At 35.1% G+C, this 17,638-nt stretch overlaps 3 protein-coding genes across 3 annotated transcripts; all 3 read left to right on the top strand.

Moving 5' to 3' along the window:
* Window positions 1-2,939: 2,939 nt before the first annotated feature.
* On the top strand, window positions 2,940-4,266 carry LOC120217148 (zinc finger protein ZAT9-like). The gene has a single exon (XM_039214353.1). The coding sequence runs from the start codon at window positions 3,131-3,133 to the stop codon at window positions 4,142-4,144; it is 1,014 nt and encodes a 337-aa protein (XP_039070284.1). The 5' UTR covers window positions 2,940-3,130; the 3' UTR covers window positions 4,145-4,266.
* An 8,005-nt stretch (window positions 4,267-12,271) lies between these two features.
* On the top strand, window positions 12,272-14,145 carry LOC120217156. The gene is made up of 8 exons (XM_039214365.1): window positions 12,272-12,346; window positions 12,611-12,988; window positions 13,076-13,135; window positions 13,210-13,322; window positions 13,477-13,545; window positions 13,625-13,676; window positions 13,899-14,074; window positions 14,108-14,145. Exons 1-7 carry the CDS (start codon window positions 12,272-12,274, stop codon window positions 14,022-14,024), a joined length of 873 nt encoding a protein of 290 aa, XP_039070296.1. The 3' UTR covers window positions 14,025-14,074; window positions 14,108-14,145.
* A 2,106-nt stretch (window positions 14,146-16,251) lies between these two features.
* On the top strand, window positions 16,252-17,422 carry LOC120217155 (vesicle-associated protein 1-1-like). The gene is made up of 5 exons (XM_039214364.1): window positions 16,252-16,377; window positions 16,503-16,573; window positions 16,747-16,828; window positions 17,005-17,120; window positions 17,198-17,422. The coding sequence occupies exons 1-5, from the start codon at window positions 16,326-16,328 to the stop codon at window positions 17,420-17,422; spliced, it is 546 nt and encodes a 181-aa protein (XP_039070295.1). The 5' UTR covers window positions 16,252-16,325.
* Window positions 17,423-17,638: the final 216 nt, after the last annotated feature.

Raw genomic sequence — 17,638 nt, 5'->3', positions numbered from 1 at the left:
CACACCCAAATGCTTTTGCTTTTACATCTATCATCTATGATCATGTAAGAAAGGCCACCATCTCCTTTCCTTTTCTAAAGTTTTTTATTTTTAAATGGGGTAATTGCACTACACATCTCCCACTATGATCCAGATTCTAAACTAATCCTGAAATTTCAAAATGTTCTAATTAAATCTTCTAATCATATCAATCCCGTCCTTCTATTGGCTTAACAGTCAGTTTAGACATTAAATGTCAATTAAAAACTAATATAAATGAAGATTATTTATTTAAACACGTCAATCTAAATTATCTGCGTATATACTTCACTCCATATTAAGCACAAGAAGTTTTTTAATTATTAATTTTTATTGCTGCCAATGTTAGGTATTCATAAATTTTCAACCGGCAGCAACTGTTGAATTCCAAGTCTTTTAAAGCTGAAAAATGTGGGACAAGCCACATTTGATGAGAGGTAAAACTAGGATAAATTTAAACTTCAAAACGCCATTAAATAGTACTGTAGTAGTTTTTGAGTTAGGCATAAGCGTTGGAATGGACTTTTGGTGGTGAACCCCCCACAACTAGAGCTTTACTAGGACAATGTCCACATGAAAGAGTAGGATTGGGTCTACCAAACCCTAGCAAAACGGCATTTACTCCCCATACAAAAATCCTTCCTCAATGGGAGGTTCTTAGTTTCCTCCCCCATTTCCCCACCCTTCATTTCAACCAATAGATCTAAATTTAAAGGGAACTTTACCCTAACCATTTTCACATTATACTGCTCTTTTACTATTTTTCATTTCATTCATACCCCTATTATTAATTATTATTATTTTCATCATATATGATGCCAAAAACCAGAAAGGGTAGGACCGGCCCACCTGGCATGCTAAAGCTATCTACACCAACAGTTGCCCCAAATCTCACCCGCTAAAGATAAACTACTCTTTTCATCACATAACTTTGGCCGTGTTCTTATTTTCATCACTCAATTTTAAAAAATTATAATTTCATTACTCAAATTTCAAATTGCTCCAATTCTAATCACTCAACTATTAAGTGTCTTAATGCTTTTTTAACTTTCTATGGTACATTTATGCAAAGTTTTCCTCAACTTAGATTTTAACAATTCATTTGATTTAAATAATATCAGAGAATTTAAACCCAAATTTGAACATCGGAAATCTTAAGAAGAAGAATAAAAATAATATATTTTCATTTCACACCGATTAAATTGTGGAGATTATAGATTGAAGTAAGATAGATCTAAGTGTTAATTTGAATTTTATCAATTTCGAGAGAAATCAAGTTGGTAATAAGAAAAGGATGAGGAATGGAAACATTTTGATATCGGTTGCATTGTAGAATGATGGTCGACAACAATCGATCGATGTTGGAAGATGATTCTTGCCACAATGGTAGAAAGATTAAAATTTTAGATAATTTTTAGAGTAAAAGTCTCAAAATGGAACGTTTTAGTGTTGTCGTTAGACACTTGACAATAGAATGACAAAAACAGAAATAATTCAATAATTAATGATAATAGAAACTTTTTAAAATCGAATGACTGAAACATGAATACATACGAAGTTAAATGATGAAAAGGCGTGATTTACCCTTTAATTAATTGATTACACTAGAAAAAATATACGAATTCAACATCATTTATTTTTATTAAAATGGAATTCATTATTATAATAACAAGAAATAGTTTTGTAAAGGTATCATTTGTTTGTCATTTTGTTGTATGTCACAGCAAAGGGAAGAGTTGGACACCGTGTGATTTGGTTTTTCTTATTCTGCTTCGTCGTTGCAACAAACCCCAGCAGTTTTCTTGACTTTGTACGAAGCAAAGCCACGGGCCACCGGCTTATTCTGGTAAACCCTCCCCCGTTAATTCCTAAAATACCCTTTAGGCTATAAAACTAAGGAAGAATATGGCTGTCCCGTAGGGGTGTTCAAATAACCGAACTAATTCGATTAATAGATCAAACCGAATTAGTTCGATTAATTCGGTTCGGTTATCGAATTAGTTCGGTCGGTTAACGGTTAAGAAAATTTTTAGAATTTGGTTAACGGTTCGAATTCGGTTAATTAACCGAATTAACCGAAATAACCGAAATTAAATTTTAAATATTAAATATATTATATATAACATATGGGCTCAACCTAAATCATTTAAAACCCAATTAATAATTTAAGATCCAATAACTTTTAAACTTAAATCAATATTAATTAATTAAAAAAATATATAAATTTTTTATTTTATAATTATATATTATTTAAATTATTTGTAAACTGTTTTTTAATTAAAAAATATTAAATATATTATATATAACATATGGTCTAAGCCCAAACCATTTAAAGCTCAATTAATAATTTAAGATCCAATAACTTTTAAACTTAAATCAATATTAATTAATTAAAAAATTTATCTAAAATTTTTATTTTATAATTATATATTATTTAAATTAATTATAAACTTTTTTTGAATTAAAAAATATTTAATTTTTATATAAATTAGAAAATTTTAAAAAAAATTCGGTTAATTCGAAATTAACCGAAATTTATTCGGTTCGGTTAATATATTCGAAAAAAAATTCGGTTCGGTTAACGGTTAAAGAAAAAAAAAGTTTAATTAATTCGGTTATAATTAATTCGGTTCGGTCGACCACCATTTTAACCGAATGAACACCCCTACTGTCCCGAGTGCGAGTATTCTATATTCTGTTGGTAAGAAAGGGCGGTTTAGGAAATATGAAAAATTAAGGAATTGGAAGGGAATAAATACATACAGAGAAAACGGGCAAAGTCTCGCATGTTACATGTCGCTCTCTCCCTTCATGCATACGCTTTTAAAAAACTTTTTATTTATTGGTATTTTCCGTTTTAAAACAAAAATAAATTAACCTTTTAAATAATTAAAAAAAAACCAATCTTGCGAGAAAACTTTAGATGTTTCGTTGTATATATCTCCTGGCGGAGGATTGCTTGTCAGTTGTCACCTACTCCTTTTTTTAGTTTTTGCACTCTCTTTCCATGCTTCTTTAAAACTCTCTCTCCCTCAAGCGAAACACAGAGTCCAGAATTCATAGAATTTTCAGAAATAAACATAAAACATTGAGCTCTGTTTCTGATTTTGTAATGGAGAAACATAGGTGTAAGTTATGCTTGAAAAGCTTTGTAAATGGAAGAGCTTTGGGTGGCCACATGAGGTCTCATATGTTGAATATTCCAATTCCTTCTAAAGTCAAAGAACCAACGATTCAACCGAGTCAAGAGTCCCAGGCAGCTTCAGCTTCGTCTTCATCGGACGAAGATGAAGGGCAGATAATGGGTCAGTGTTATGAGCTTAGAGAGAATCCAAAGAGAAGTGCTCGCATGGTAGATCCTGAGTTTGTGGATGCTGGGTCGGTTGTTCTCCAAGACAGGGAAAGTGAGACCGAGTCGTCTAAGAACCCAACTCGGAGACGATCTAAACGGACTCGGAAAATACTAGACCAAGAGGAAGAGGAAACAAAGAAGCTTAAAGTTACTATCAACCAACCGAGTAAGACCGAGTCTTGGCCTGAACCTGAACCGGTGAGTTCGATCTCTGATACTACAACCGAAGAAGATGTCGCTTTCTGTCTTATGATGCTTTCAAGGGACAAATGGAAAAGCAAAGTACATAAAGATGATGATGACGAAGACGACGATGAAGAAGAAGAAACGGATGAATCAGAAGGGTACTTTAAATTAAGCCAGGTTAATAACAGAACAGCTTGGGCTAAGTACAGATGTGAAACGTGCAACAAGGTTTTTAAATCGTACCAAGCACTGGGTGGACACAGAGCGAGTCACAAAAAGATCAAAGCCTACTCGCAGGAAACAGAGTTGAAACCAGAAAATGTGGCTAATTGTTCAATGACAGAAAAGAAAATCCATGAATGCCCTGTTTGTTTTAGAGTCTTCTCGTCTGGACAGGCACTGGGTGGACATAAAAGATCTCATGTAACTGGTCAAGCAGTAGCAACAACCAAAACAAGTATTAAAAGTTGCAAAAAGTTGGGAGATGGTTTGATAGATCTTAACCTTCCTGCTCCAATTGATGACGATGATGCTAGCCAGATTGAACTGTCCGCCGTGTCTGATGCTGAATTTGTCAGCCAGGTCTAGTAATGCAAAGAAAAAAAAATCTTCATCGCCTTTGGTTTGCACAAGTGTTTGATCACAAGGTAAACAAATTTTGGTTGCTCGTTACCAATCTTTGGGATCTAAGACTTTTTGCCACTTTGTTCGACTCTGTTTCTAACCGTAATTCTTTTCTCTGCATTCGTCTTTTCAACTTCTGCTTGTAGCAACTGATCATTTAGAACCTATATCAAATATAAAACATGCTTTTGTTTATTTCACTGTTGGATTAGATTTTCTGGCTTCTTTGATTTTAACACTCATTGTTGTTAATGGTTTCTCTTCAATTCAATCCAAGTCTCTTACTTTTTCTAGTAAAATTGTTTTACTTCGAAACCAGTAGTCTTTTTTTCCTTCTAAAAAAAAAAACACTGTTCTTTCTTTGTTCATTTTAAAACTAAAGGTAGCTTCCATTTGTCGTCACTGCCATTATTACAAGTTCATCACGAATTCTCTGCATTCTGTCTAGTTTTCAAACCATTATTAAAATATATATTTCCTTTCAAAGCATTTTGGTGCCTGCTTCTTTCTGTGTTTCTGTCTGAAATTGTTTCATGCTTTACCTACTAATCAGCTAAACCAGTAGACTAGGACAGACATAATATTTATTTACTTTTACGTAATCGTTAGTATTATTTACAATAAACACATTTCAATACGTAAGAAAAAGGTGATATTAAAAAATTATCAAATGAAAATATTTTTGAAGTGTATGAGACCAAAACAAATATTAAATTAAATAGTTTACACATTAACTAATTACTAATGAGTATATTTGTTATAAAAAACTGTAAAAAAGGGGGGGGAATATGGTAATTAAAGCTAACAAGAGATACTGCTTAAGCTTATTTGACAAGTGAGAAACAGAATCGAATTAAAGAAAATATATAATATCGTCATATCCTGCTATTTATGTAACCCCACATATCGATAAGGGTAATCAGATCCGGTCCGGGGTGTCACATTTGGGCCACCGGAGCGACTCACTGTAAAAATAACGAAAAATTTAAAACTTTTTAACAGCACATGTAAAATAATAAAATCAATTGTCACCATTTAAAAATAAAACAGATTTTCAGACTCGTATATAAATCAAAATACAATTACATGCCCCCTAATCACATGCACCATTCTCTGGAAACAACGTAGGAAGAATTCCTTTACAAATGTCGATAACTGCACTGGTACAATTCTTTTAACCTGCAATGGTGAGTAATAGAGTGAGCTTTGGAAAGCTCAGTAATACAGAACTACCAGATGATGCTGATGAACATGCAGATACCGATAAATATATATTTCCTTATTGTTTCCGAACATTTATAGATTTTTATGCTGAGCAGAGATCCTACTGATATTTCAGGTGGTAACGGAAAATGAGATTTCGTTTCAGAGAAATATTTCGGGTGACTGAGTTCAGGAGATCAGAATAGGTTTTCTAGTGTGTTCCCAAAAACCATGTAACTTTTCAGATCTTTTTAAAACATATATATATATACCCCCATCCGTCACGAACAAAATGTGTAGGTTCCCCAAAACCATACAACCCCGTCACGTCCAGTAAGGCCCTGAGCACACAGCCGAGGAACCGGTAAGTAAGGCCCTAAGCACACAGCCGATGAACCTCCAGGTATTCTTCCTCCAACATTAACCCCCCAAATAAAATATGTTCCGTCCGTAAACGAATATATCAAAAATCAAATCATAATTCACGTCAAGTATCATATCAAAATCCAGGTCAAGTAACATATCATAATCCAAGTCAAGTATCAGATCAGAATCCATGTCAGATATCATATCAGAATCCATGTCAAGTATCAGATCAGAAATCAAATCGAAAATCAGGTAAAATATTCATGTGAGTAGGGAATACACCAGAATTTACAGATAATATTCAAAGATATTGTATAATCTTAACAAGTAGGGGAACACAGATCTTTAGTATACCGATAGAATATCGTAATTCAGAATCACTATTGAAAGAGTTTAATAACTGACAGAATCATCAGTTATTCAGAATGTGACTTGAGCTGATAAGGAAGAAATGAAGGTTCAGGACATTTATATTATTTATCGATTGATCGGATTATCGGACAACTCTTAGATGAATAGTTCCCAGAACTAATGCTTGTCGATTGGTCAATTCATTGTTCTTCCAGGGTATTTACTCTTTAATACCACAAATTCTTGTCCGTAGACCATTTTCGGAATCATCGCTGAATAAATCTTCCAATGTCTTTATTTCATTTCCACGCTTCCACAATATCATGAAATGCTGACGTACTTGATTAATTTGTTCATAACCCATTGTAATTGTACACTACGTAAACTCATCAGAGTTTCCAGACTTATCCAAATCACTTATTAAATCCTCAGTCATTGAGGTTACCTAGTTCATTTAGCAATCATGTCCATTCCAGTTACTTCAGGATTTTTCAGAGTAATTCAAACGTTCCTGAATTTCAGATACATGTTGTACTTTCATTCCATTCAATTTGGTCTTCGTGGTTGATTTGTCGAACAAACGTCCAATTCTTAGTACTGAATACGATCTAGAGTTGAGCTGCGCTGAATACTTCCAAAATTTATCATTGAGCCAAACTTGAGAAGACGAACACATGTTCCAGTAATATCTATGCCATTCAGGTATTGATATAGCTTTAGGGTTGATCTACTCACTTAAATTATTTTCCATTACCTTTAAAGGTAGTCCAATACCTATGCTTACTTGGATTCCTTAATTAATCCAAGATATTTACTTAATTTAGGCCATAAGGGTATTTTGGTAATTTTGATATTCGGCTTTATTCCATTTATTTCAGAGCTCGAGGATATTCAATCATTCCTGAGCTTGGTGATATTCTTGAGTCATATACATTACAGGGGTATTTTGGTCATTTTACAGATTCAGCGTATTTCAATCCTTTTCTTCCGTCCGATCTTACTATTAAATTCAATCTTATCATTTATTTCAGTCCTTTCGAACAATTCTGACAATAGAGCACCCCGATAAATTATTCTTCAGGTATTTACTCATAACTCGGATATTTCTAGGTCAAGTGTCTTCTCAGATTTTACAAACGGAATATCAGGAATTTTCCTGAACTAAGTCAGGATCTTAACAATCAAATTCGTACTTAATCGAGTTAAGTTCGAATCCTCAAAGTATTTTCTCATTCAGGGTTAACTCAGACTATTTTACCTCTCAAGGCATTTCCATAATTTCTTAACCATATAATTTCAATATTAGCTCTTAACGAACATAATATAATTTAGAGATCCTATGATCAATTGTTTTCTTTAACACTCTTTGATCTTGACGGTTCTCTTAACAGACTTCTAGTATCCTTCACAAACTAACACTCTCTGATCTTGAAACTGTTCTCTTAACAGACTTCTAGTATCATTCACAAACTCTCCTAGGATTAAAACCGGTTATCCATAATTTCCAAATAAAACTATCATTTCTTATGCACATCAATATTTTTATCAGATCAATATATCTGTAAAATCCTCTTATCTAACTTCTATATTCAAATCTTGTCTTTTTATAACATAAGGGTATTTTTGTAATTTTACCCTACCGGAGTATTCTCATAATTTCTCATCCAAGTACCTTTAACATTTAACCTTTGATGAAATAAATTATAAGTTGCAGATACAGGGATGATTTCTTTATCACTAATCACAAACTTGTAATTTAATCTAGCAATTCCTCAATCTCTTATATTAGTCATTCGATCCATAATTAGTTACAAAATTTCTACCACATCATATTAAGTGTATAAATTATTCAACTCCACCAAAGTGACCAACATTATCTTGTTCATGCATTTATCAATATAAACATGTTCCATAAAGCATAAAGAGGTAGTAAAGTATTACCTAGATTTTCGTACAATACTGATCGACCATAAAAATTCCATTCGAACGCCTTTGATCTTCAATTCAACTTCCAATGATTCCTCAGATACATATCAACATAAATTATATAAAAAACGGAGCTTAATTACGATAAACGGATTGAATCGGGTGATAAATCAATGAAAATAGCTTACCGGGTTCGAATTTGGCGAAACAGACTTCGGATTCAGGAAGTCGGAAGCATAAAATATGACTTTTCGGAAATTTGGAATTTTCGGTCAAAATCAAAGTCAACGGTTTGACCGACAATTTCGAGGTCTTCGGGTTCGAATTTCAAAAAACGGAAAGCGGAATCGGATTTGGAACGTCGAAAAATGTCATGATAGGTATACTCGGTCAAAGTCAAAGGTCGTTTAATGCCCGGTCAAAGCCAGTTAAAGTTTTGGTCAACAATGGTCAACGTCGGTCAACGATCTACGGTCTACGGTCAACGGGTCGGGTCAATGGGTCGGGTTGTAACCGGTCAAACCGGTTATTTGGACCATCCCAACGCGCAGTGAAGGCGCGTGGGAGCACGTGGGACCCACTCCGGTGTTCTATAAATCACGTAAAAATTTCTAAAAATTATTTTAAGCGATTTTGAGATACTTACAAAGCTCGGTTCGAATTTTTGAACGACGGAGAGCTCGATTTCAACGAATCGGAAACTTTGACCTCTTCACCTCCTCACGCGCCGCCTTCGACGGAGACCAAGGATGACACCGGCAGACTCGGAACGGAACAAGGAACACGATGGTGCGGGAGGTGTCGTGAAAGGATGACCGGATCGTCGTGAATCGATGAAAAACCAACTAAAACTGAGTTATTACCGATGATTCTTCCGACTAAAATTAACGACGAACGGCGACGATTCACGACGAAAGGTTTGAGAAGTTTTGTTCCTTGGTTGACAACGAACACGATGGTGGTTTCGACTCGTCGATCGGAGGTCAGACGGCTAGTAGATCGGAGTTGGAAGGAGGGTTATTAGAGAAGAGAAATCTGGAAAATATGAAACCTGCGCACGGGGAAGAACTTATAATTCATCATATATAAGAAATGGTTAAATAATGGGTTTAGCCACTGAATTTTCTATACTTTATAAAATGGTATGCCAACTTTAAAATTTTACAATTTAATCCCCAATTTCTTCTAAAAATATCAATTAAATTCACCACTTTATAATTTCTTAAATTTTAACCCCTAAATTGGGGTGTTACAATTTAATTATAACATTTATTCCATCAACCTAAAGTCAAAATACATTCATATTATCAAATAAACGTCATACAGTAAAAAAAGTAATTAACACTTGACATATGAAGGGATGAAAAATAATATGTTATTTAAATGAGGTTTTGGGTTCGAATTTTGTAAAAAAATAATATTAAAAGAATTTATTTAAAGAAAAAAATGAGATTGGATCATATTTGGTTTTAAATATAAATAAAATTTTTATTACTACATATTAAAGAATCTTAAAAATAAACGGTGTCCATAAGATTTGTTTAAATTACATGCAAAATCAAATAAAGTAAAAAGGAATATGTTTGTTTTTTATTTTATATTATTTTCATATGGCTTGGAATATTCACAAGCATTGTTTTATTTCTACCATTGTGTTCATCTTTTCCTTGTTTAGCTTTCTCTTTTCATCATAAATAGACATTTAGAGATCAAATTAGTTGATACAAGGCAAGTGGGTTTAATTAATTTTTGAACGTCCATTAAAAAGCTACCTTAATGACTTTGCCTCGGGAAACTTAAAAAGGTGGATTTTGCACCTTTTTCCATCAGAATTTCACAACCATCCATCCTTAAAACTTGGTTCTCAACAATGTATTAATATTTATTCTTTAACTATATTTTATGATAATGCCGACATAATCCAGCAGCAGGCACATCACAATGTTGTATGAATAGCATTGCCATTACAGCTTGAATTGGTTGGCTGATTGCCCTTTGTAGTTGAAAGATTTTGCCTGGCCATATCAATAGGTGGGTCATATGCCGGCTTATGAGCCTCATTCACTAAAAGAAACGAGGTCAACAATTCCACGCTACACTTGTTTTCCTCTTCAAAGGTGTACCAAACTCTACTTAATCATCATTGAAAACCCACTTTGTCGCCTTTTCGCTTCTTATTAGTCTAAAAACAGTAGCAGCGCGGTGATTTACACACACCGCTATCATTAATTTCTGATGCTTAAGTGCTTAGTAATTTGCACAATGCTTGAAATCGCACTTTGATTTCATTCGGGATGAAAAGATAAAAGCTAAAGCCTTAGCAATGGACATGGCGTGATTGCCGCTAGCTGCGTGTTCTACTCTAGTGTCACCTTTTGGTGTTGTGAGTCTACATCTCTTGACTCTTGTGGCGTTGCTCATTTAGGTATTTGCTTTTATTCAAAGACAACAAGTGCATGAACTTGGAAATTGTAAGTTAAAGCATGGTCTCTCCTGATGATGCGAGCTACTGCATTTCTACTACAGGTAAATATGAGGCTTGTATTCCTTATTAGGTCACATGAGGCATTAATAATTTGTCACACAATTTGGTTGATAAATCTAGGAGAGTTATCATGTTGTCTTAATTGTTTTTGGCCACCAGCATCGCACGATGAAACAGGCACAAAAGGCGGTCAGATTCACTAACATTTGCCATTGTCTTAACAAGGGCTTAATGTCTTGGTTTTGGAACTAACATTTTGTATGAGCAACTTAACTGCCAAACCTAACGAAAACAACATTTCGACAACCCCAAACCCACCTGCCAAACTAACATGCTTTGTTTTTTTTTCATTGGGATTGTTGTGGAAAAGCACCACTTTTGTGTTTTCTTCATTCGGCTTTTGTTTTCATTTGCAATGCTTGGCTTGTGATGTAACCCGACAATAGCATCTCACTCAACTGTGATCTTATATTCCAATCCTGTATTTTTATGTTTCCCTTTACCTCTCTTTTTGAGTTATCTTTAATATTTGTAAGCTATATATGTTAGGGTTACCTAGTATATTTTAATGGTTACAAAGAGAAGAAATCTTCCTTTTTGGACAACTATATTTGGTTCACGCTACAAAACACCATCATTTCATGCCCCTTCCCATAAGTCATATACACTCAAAGGCAGTGCTTGTATGTCTCCCATGTGATCATCTATCCATCCAACGGTACACGGCCAAAAGCCATTTGAGAAGATGCTTAATTTGAGCAAAATTTTATCATCTTTTTTTCTTCTCTTCCATATTCCCGTATGATATCCACCAAAGGAACGTGTTGGGTCGTGCAGCAGGAGAAATGGGAAACCTGTGAGCGGTACATAGATAACTTATGTTGCTGTCTAAGCTAAGAGTCTCTTGGCCTTGGGATCTGCTTTATTGATTGCCGGTTTCAAGCTTCACTGTTGTTAATTTAGCTTATGTTGTTACTACGTCAGGCATTTGATCATTGTAAAACTCTGCTCGTTTCCCGGGACTATTACCAAAGAAAACTGACAATTCCCACCCAAGGGTAAAGCATGTATTTTCAATGAACCAAAGAAAGAGGGAAAACACTTTTGTGGACCACAAATGAAAATCATAGATTCTTTGAGGTCAACTGCTCAAAATTAAAGAGCGGTTATGGAGATGAAGGTGGTAAAAAAGCGTCACGTACCTTTTCCTGCACGTTAGGTTAAATTACACAGCAAACTCTCGATTCATCCGTTTTAATCCTAAAACGCTTGCTTTTATTTTTTCTTCATGTCTATTAATACGTGGGCTGCAGATAAACCATACCCTCGAAATTGATTGGAATTTTGACTTTCCTTTGGAGATTATACAAGGAAGAAACTCCTTTGACGGCTGAGGGTGATCTTGTCTTGTTCAGGCAATGCTTAGTATTTTCTTCTAATTAAGCTGTGATTAAAACCGCGTAACGAGTCTGAAAATTCCAAGTTATAGAATTTTTAAGTTGTTTTGCTTGTGCTAATAGGAAGTGTATTGGAACTGTTAACATATACGGTAAAAGTAGTTTGTAGGTGAAGGGATCAAACCTGTTTTGCATTCTCAGACAACTGGTGCTGTAAACCAAAAATCCAACTACTTTTTTCAACTGCTTTAAAAAGGGTCGAAAAGGTCACAACATTTACTTGTCATAATTTTCTTATTATAATTTCATGGGGGAAATAGATAGTTTCGGTGGTACGCTCAAGTCCTGCCTGCTCATTACGCAATGGATTTTGAGAAGTTAGGCTTTGGTGACCAATTTGTTTTGCCGTTTGCCGATCCAATTCAACCAAATGCCTTGGTTTAGGTACTTTTCCTTGGATCTATCAACGGTGTTAATAAATACAACTGTATTGCAACAACTAAGATTCAATAAGCACATTTTTAATAGTTTTTATTTACAGTATATATATAATAAAACTTTATAATTCTAATTCTAACATGACCATTTTATCCTTTTAGAGAGAAATAATGTCTATTTTTTAGCTACCCACTCCAATGCTTAGTAGGTATATGGTGGCCAAAGCCCAACAGCTATTGATTGGCACTCTATCGTAACCCATAGATTAGCAAAATCCGTAGAATTTTATCCGAAGAAAATGAGAACCCAGACATAATAGGTTTGGATTGCAGAACTGGAAGCTCAGTGTGCGACTCTCCATCTCTAATGTGTTCACTGCAAGTACAATCACATCCACTTTTCAACCTATCTGAAATATTCTCAAAATGTACATCTTCACTGCCATGTTTCTCAACTCCAACCCCTGTTTTTTACAAGCTAAAAGCCAGGGCCTTGTCGTCGTCTCTCCAAGAGTTTCCCCCCAACGCCCTTCGTCGTAAGGCCAATCCCCAATGGAGAGGAGGGTTCAGTCTAGGCGTGGATTTGGGTTTGTCCCGCACAGGCCTTGCCCTTAGCAAAGGTTTCTCTGTTCGTCCCCTCACGGTATTATAATATCTTATATCATCCTTTTCAAACTTGTTTAAATTTGGTTTCTTTTCCTGCTTCTTCAACGTTTTCATACCTTTCTAGGTTTTCAAATTGAGAGGACAAAAACTTGAGCTACAGTTGCTTGACATGGCTGAAAGAGAGGTTAAAAATTACTTGCCCTTTTAATTGAAAGCTTTCCATGAAATTGCTGCTTTAACGGAAGAGGAATATTGCAGGAGGCTGATGAATTTATAATCGGGCTTCCTAAATCTTGGGATGGAAAAGAGACTCCCCAGTCCAACAAAGTTCGTAGTATTGCCGGAAGGCTAGCCGTTCGAGCTGCGGCGAAGTAAAGTCTTATGTTTCCTCTTACATCCTTATTGTTTGTGTATTTGCTTCGTTTTGTTTGCCTAAGTTTTTGTCACTAACCATTTTAGTGGATCACAATTTGCCTCAAAATCACTTCTTTTCTGCGCTTTTATGTCATCTTCACTCTAATTCAGGGGTTGGAGAGTTTATCTACAGGATGAACATGGGACATCATCAGAAGCTGGATACAGGATGATTAACTTGTACTAAGAAGTTTACCCAAATTTTATATTCCTCTATATTGCACTGGACTGGAACATGATTCTTTCACTTGTCCTTCAGGGGTCTCGACAACTCTGCTCGCCAAAAAAGCTCTGATGCTTATGCTGCTGTGGTATGTATTATGTAATGAGCCTACTTATCAGTTATCACATTTTTAGATTCCGATGATTGAAGAAGATGCTGCATTTCTTCCTTTTCCTTTATGCTTTATAATACTGTATTTCTTCAATGTTGGTGGTTGCAAACTTTTTTTTCATTATGTGAAGTAGACCATGGATTTCATTTTTAAGGTCATTTGTTTTCTTCTTACCCCTCTTTGTTTTGCTCCCTCTAGATATTACTAGAGAGATATTTTGCCATGTCGGGCAAGGATGTCGAAATTGTTTTGCCGAAACGGATAGATTTGCAAGAAAAACTTAGAAGAGGGGCTCCATGGGACATTGATTTTTCACCAGAATAATTTGTTGAGTGACACCTTGACGGGTACCGAAAGAAACCCTTATTTTCTGCTGTAGACAAAAAGAATTGGAACTATATTCGCATTGTATTGATTCTAGTGTTTTATGTAGAGTTGAGAAAATATGAATTTAAAAGTGCATATGGGGTGCTTTACAATTGCGGTTGGGATCAACGTTTTATTTAATGAAAAATATAATACCATTTAACTCAAAAGTGTTAAACTACATAAAGAATCTGAGAAAGAACTTGCCCAAACAATTTGAGAATTCATATAACTATCCAATTTGCTGAGCTCGTGAGCTAAATCATTGCGACTCATGGTTAAAGAGAATGTTACCGCATTGTAAAGAAATATCTGGCCATCACTATAAGCTAGCTCTTTGTTGGCAAGTTTCAAATCTAATTCTATTATGGTACTCCTGAATTCCATCACTATAAGCTAGCTCTGCATCTATCTTAATGGCCATCACTTTCGCATGGAAAGGAGAGAAAGCAGGAGTTGCTTTAGAAGTTGCAAATGCATATCATTCCCCATAACAATATGTTAAAAGATGCATGAATATTTGTTATGTCAAAAATCATTAAAACCAATAATAACGAGCAATCAAGCTTCTTATTAGGTTAAGAGCCGATCACCGGCTAACGAGGTAAACTGATAATACGTAGTCAGGCAGCTTCAGGACCAGGTACAAATACTTTAGAATATGGGGGCCTCTCTCTCCTTCATCGCAGCCCTTTACTCTAGTATTTTTCGTTCCCTTGTTTGTTATATTGATTTAAACATCAGACAGAGTTTCAGGACATAAGTTACCATCCTTCCTAGCTCACGCAAGAGCCCAGAACCATTTACGTTCTATCCAATCAGCGCCAACAAGAACATGACAATTGGCACCGCCATTTATATTTAGTGAATCCCTGTTTGTGTACATTTTAAAAGTTAAAACTAATGAATCAGAAAGCAATACCATTGGTTAAATGTTCCTCTCTATGTCTACAATACCCGAACCAGCGACTCTTGTATATCATATTAGTTAGTAACCGCCACTTCATCACGCCAAGCATATGCTCTTCCACATTCTGGTGATCAAGTTATAGGCAGAAAACTGAAAACCACAGGTCATGGGGCTTAAAGTGTGTCATTGTTTTATTAGTCGATAGGGTCCGACATAAGAAATCTAAATAAGTGCGATGATCTGAACTATGTAGTGGGTAGCGGTAACATATGATGAAGTTGGTTAGGAAAATAGATTAATGAGTTAAAGATGGGTACAACTGTGTTTTATTTTAATACGTCAAAGTGAGTTTTATCTGATCAAAGATCATATCTGCATATATGAGAGAATTTAACATTTAGGTGACAAAAATGAAAAAAAAATCTAAAAGTTGGATGACTAACTGAGTAATTCATCATTAATGTCATTAGGAGTTCAATGATTACAATGAACAATTTCTCTGGTAGTAGTGAATAAATTAAAATGATTTTTGTGTGACCTAAATGAAAGTTGGATGACCATTTAAGCAGTTTATCCTATTCAAAATAGATGATACCTTAAGTTGATTTGCTGTTGTAGGGTTCTTAAAAAAATATTAATTGAATCAGGGTATCTAAAATTATTTTTTGAAATGATGTGATTGTTATAGTAACGGAAAAGTCGTTGAGAACAGTACGACTTTGACGTGTTATACTAAGATCGCTGTGTGACTTTAAATAAATGAGGGGAGACGGCAGGATCTCAGTGCGTCTCCCCCTGAAATTGTAAATGTAGCTTTCAAATGAGGCATTGCACCATGCTAATTGTAATTTGCAATTTGCAGAGGTGATTGGATCTAATTGAGATGCATTGCACGCATGGATTCACACTGATTACAGTACGATTTAGCCGTAGAAATTACATTACGCATTGTGTTTTCAGCGACTTTTGATAGGTACTATAGAATTCACATTAGATCAAAAAACAATTTCGGTAAGATCATATTTCGGCCAATAATTTTTTTTCATAACACCGAGCAAATACCTACCTTAATTAATATCTAGAGATAGAAAGACCATTATATCCCAAAATGAAATTGTAATAATGGGAACTGGAAACAACCGGTGGGTCAAGTCGGAAGCAAGACAAACGTCACTGTCTTACGGTTTTGCTTTTAAGCTCTCACATGAAACCGCTCTCTTTTGTCTTAATCTCTACCTCCATCCATTTTTCTCTTATTTCCACTCTCGCTGGAGACCAAACCTCCACCGGCTCTCCGAAACCTAGCCGGAGCCACCAATATTACATATCTCTTAGTCGACCCTAGCAGGATGAGCAGCGGCGAATTTCTCAGCATCGAGCCTCATGAGATTCAGTTTCCCTGTAACCATCGTCCGAAGCCTTTTATTTTTACCATAAAAAAAAATCAGATTCGCATTGCTCTCCAGATCAATTTCTTCACATTCCCACTGTTTTCGAATTCTTAACATTTGTTGTTCCTGAACTAGTTGAATTGAGAAAGCAGATTTCCTACTCTCTAAACTTGTCTAACAAGACCGACAATTATGTGGCTTTTAAGGTAATCCCACTATTTCTTAAATCTTTTTTGCCTGTTACTTGTTTTCTTCGTAAAGATTTATGCTAAAACTGAAAGAACTGAACTTGTTCTGAGTAAATTAGTATGTAATTTGTTGTAACCTAAGAAGAGTTCGATTCTTATTAGTCTAATTTTTTGTATCTGTCGTTTTTCAGGTCAAAACGACGAACCCAAAAATGTACTGTGTAGGGCCAAACACTGGAGTTGTGCTTCCTAGATCTACGTGCAACGTTATTGGTCTCTCTCCTTGTCCATTTCTAGCTATAGTTATTTTATTTAATCATGTATAAATATTTAGTTGTATTATTCCTTTTTTTTCCTTGTGATAATTTCATGGCAATAAATAGTTAGCTTTGCTGTCAACTTTTTCGTTACATTTCTGTTGTTAATAGTTGGTTTATTTATGGAACCAGTTACAATGCAAGCTCAAAAAGAAGCACCTCCGGATATGCAGTGCAAAGATAAGTTTTTACTACAGAGTGTGGTCGCTAATCCTGGTGCTACACCCAAGGATATAACTCCAGATATGGTATCCATCATACTCTACTGGATTGGTTTTTAAATTTGGGTTTTTGTCTTCTAACCATGTTCTTTTCGATGTGTTAGTTTAATAAGGAATCCGGGCATAAAGTTGAGGAGTGCAAATTATTGGTTGTTTATGTAGCACCTCATCGGCCTCCTTCCCCTGTTAGAGTAGGATCTGAAGAAGGCTCTTCACCTAGGGCTTCAGTTTCAGACAGTGGTAGCTTTAGTGTTGCAGAACTTTCATCTGTGAGTTTCCTTTCCGCTATGTTTGACATGGAATGGTGTTTTGACTTCACTGAGTGGTAATTTACAAGGCAGTTTTAACATTATCATGCACTACTACTACTACTACTGCTACTACTAATTATGGTGTTCATTTCTTGCGTGTGCTGGGAATATCTACTTTTAAGTCGTAGTCTATTTGATTAGCACTATCTTCTTTCAAGATAGGTTAGGTGTCATTTAGTCACCTCTAACGAAAATTACTTTGTATCAGGCTTGTGTTTGCAGACCACACATGGT

Source organism: Hibiscus syriacus, unplaced genomic scaffold (assembly GCF_006381635.1).
Source record: "Hibiscus syriacus cultivar Baekdansim isolate YM2019G1 unplaced genomic scaffold, ASM638163v2 tig00110185_pilon, whole genome shotgun sequence".
Classification (NCBI taxonomy): Eukaryota; Viridiplantae; Streptophyta; class Magnoliopsida; order Malvales; family Malvaceae; genus Hibiscus; species Hibiscus syriacus.
This window is presented reverse-complemented; position numbering and strand designations above follow the sequence as displayed.

What these genes read in the sequence shown, in the direction of transcription:
- LOC120217148 (XM_039214353.1), top strand. Translation starts at nt 3,131, where the DNA reads ATGGAGAAACATAGGTGTAAGTTATGCTTGAAAAGCTTTGTAAATGGA.
- LOC120217156 (XM_039214365.1), top strand. Translation starts at nt 12,272, where the DNA reads ATGGATTTTGAGAAGTTAGGCTTTGGTGACCAATTTGTTTTGCCGTTT. An exon ending in TCTCTGTTCGTCCCCTCACG is followed by an intron (nt 12,989 to 13,075) that starts GTATTATAATAT and finishes ATACCTTTCTAG; the next exon opens with GTTTTCAAATTGAGAGGACA. An exon ending in TTGACATGGCTGAAAGAGAG is followed by an intron (nt 13,136 to 13,209) that starts GTTAAAAATTAC and finishes GGAATATTGCAG; the next exon opens with GAGGCTGATGAATTTATAAT.
- LOC120217155 (XM_039214364.1), top strand. Translation starts at nt 16,326, where the DNA reads ATGAGCAGCGGCGAATTTCTCAGCATCGAGCCTCATGAGATTCAGTTT. An exon ending in TCATGAGATTCAGTTTCCCT is followed by an intron (nt 16,378 to 16,502) that starts GTAACCATCGTC and finishes TTCCTGAACTAG; the next exon opens with TTGAATTGAGAAAGCAGATT. An exon ending in AGGATATAACTCCAGATATG is followed by an intron (nt 17,121 to 17,197) that starts GTATCCATCATA and finishes TCGATGTGTTAG; the next exon opens with TTTAATAAGGAATCCGGGCA.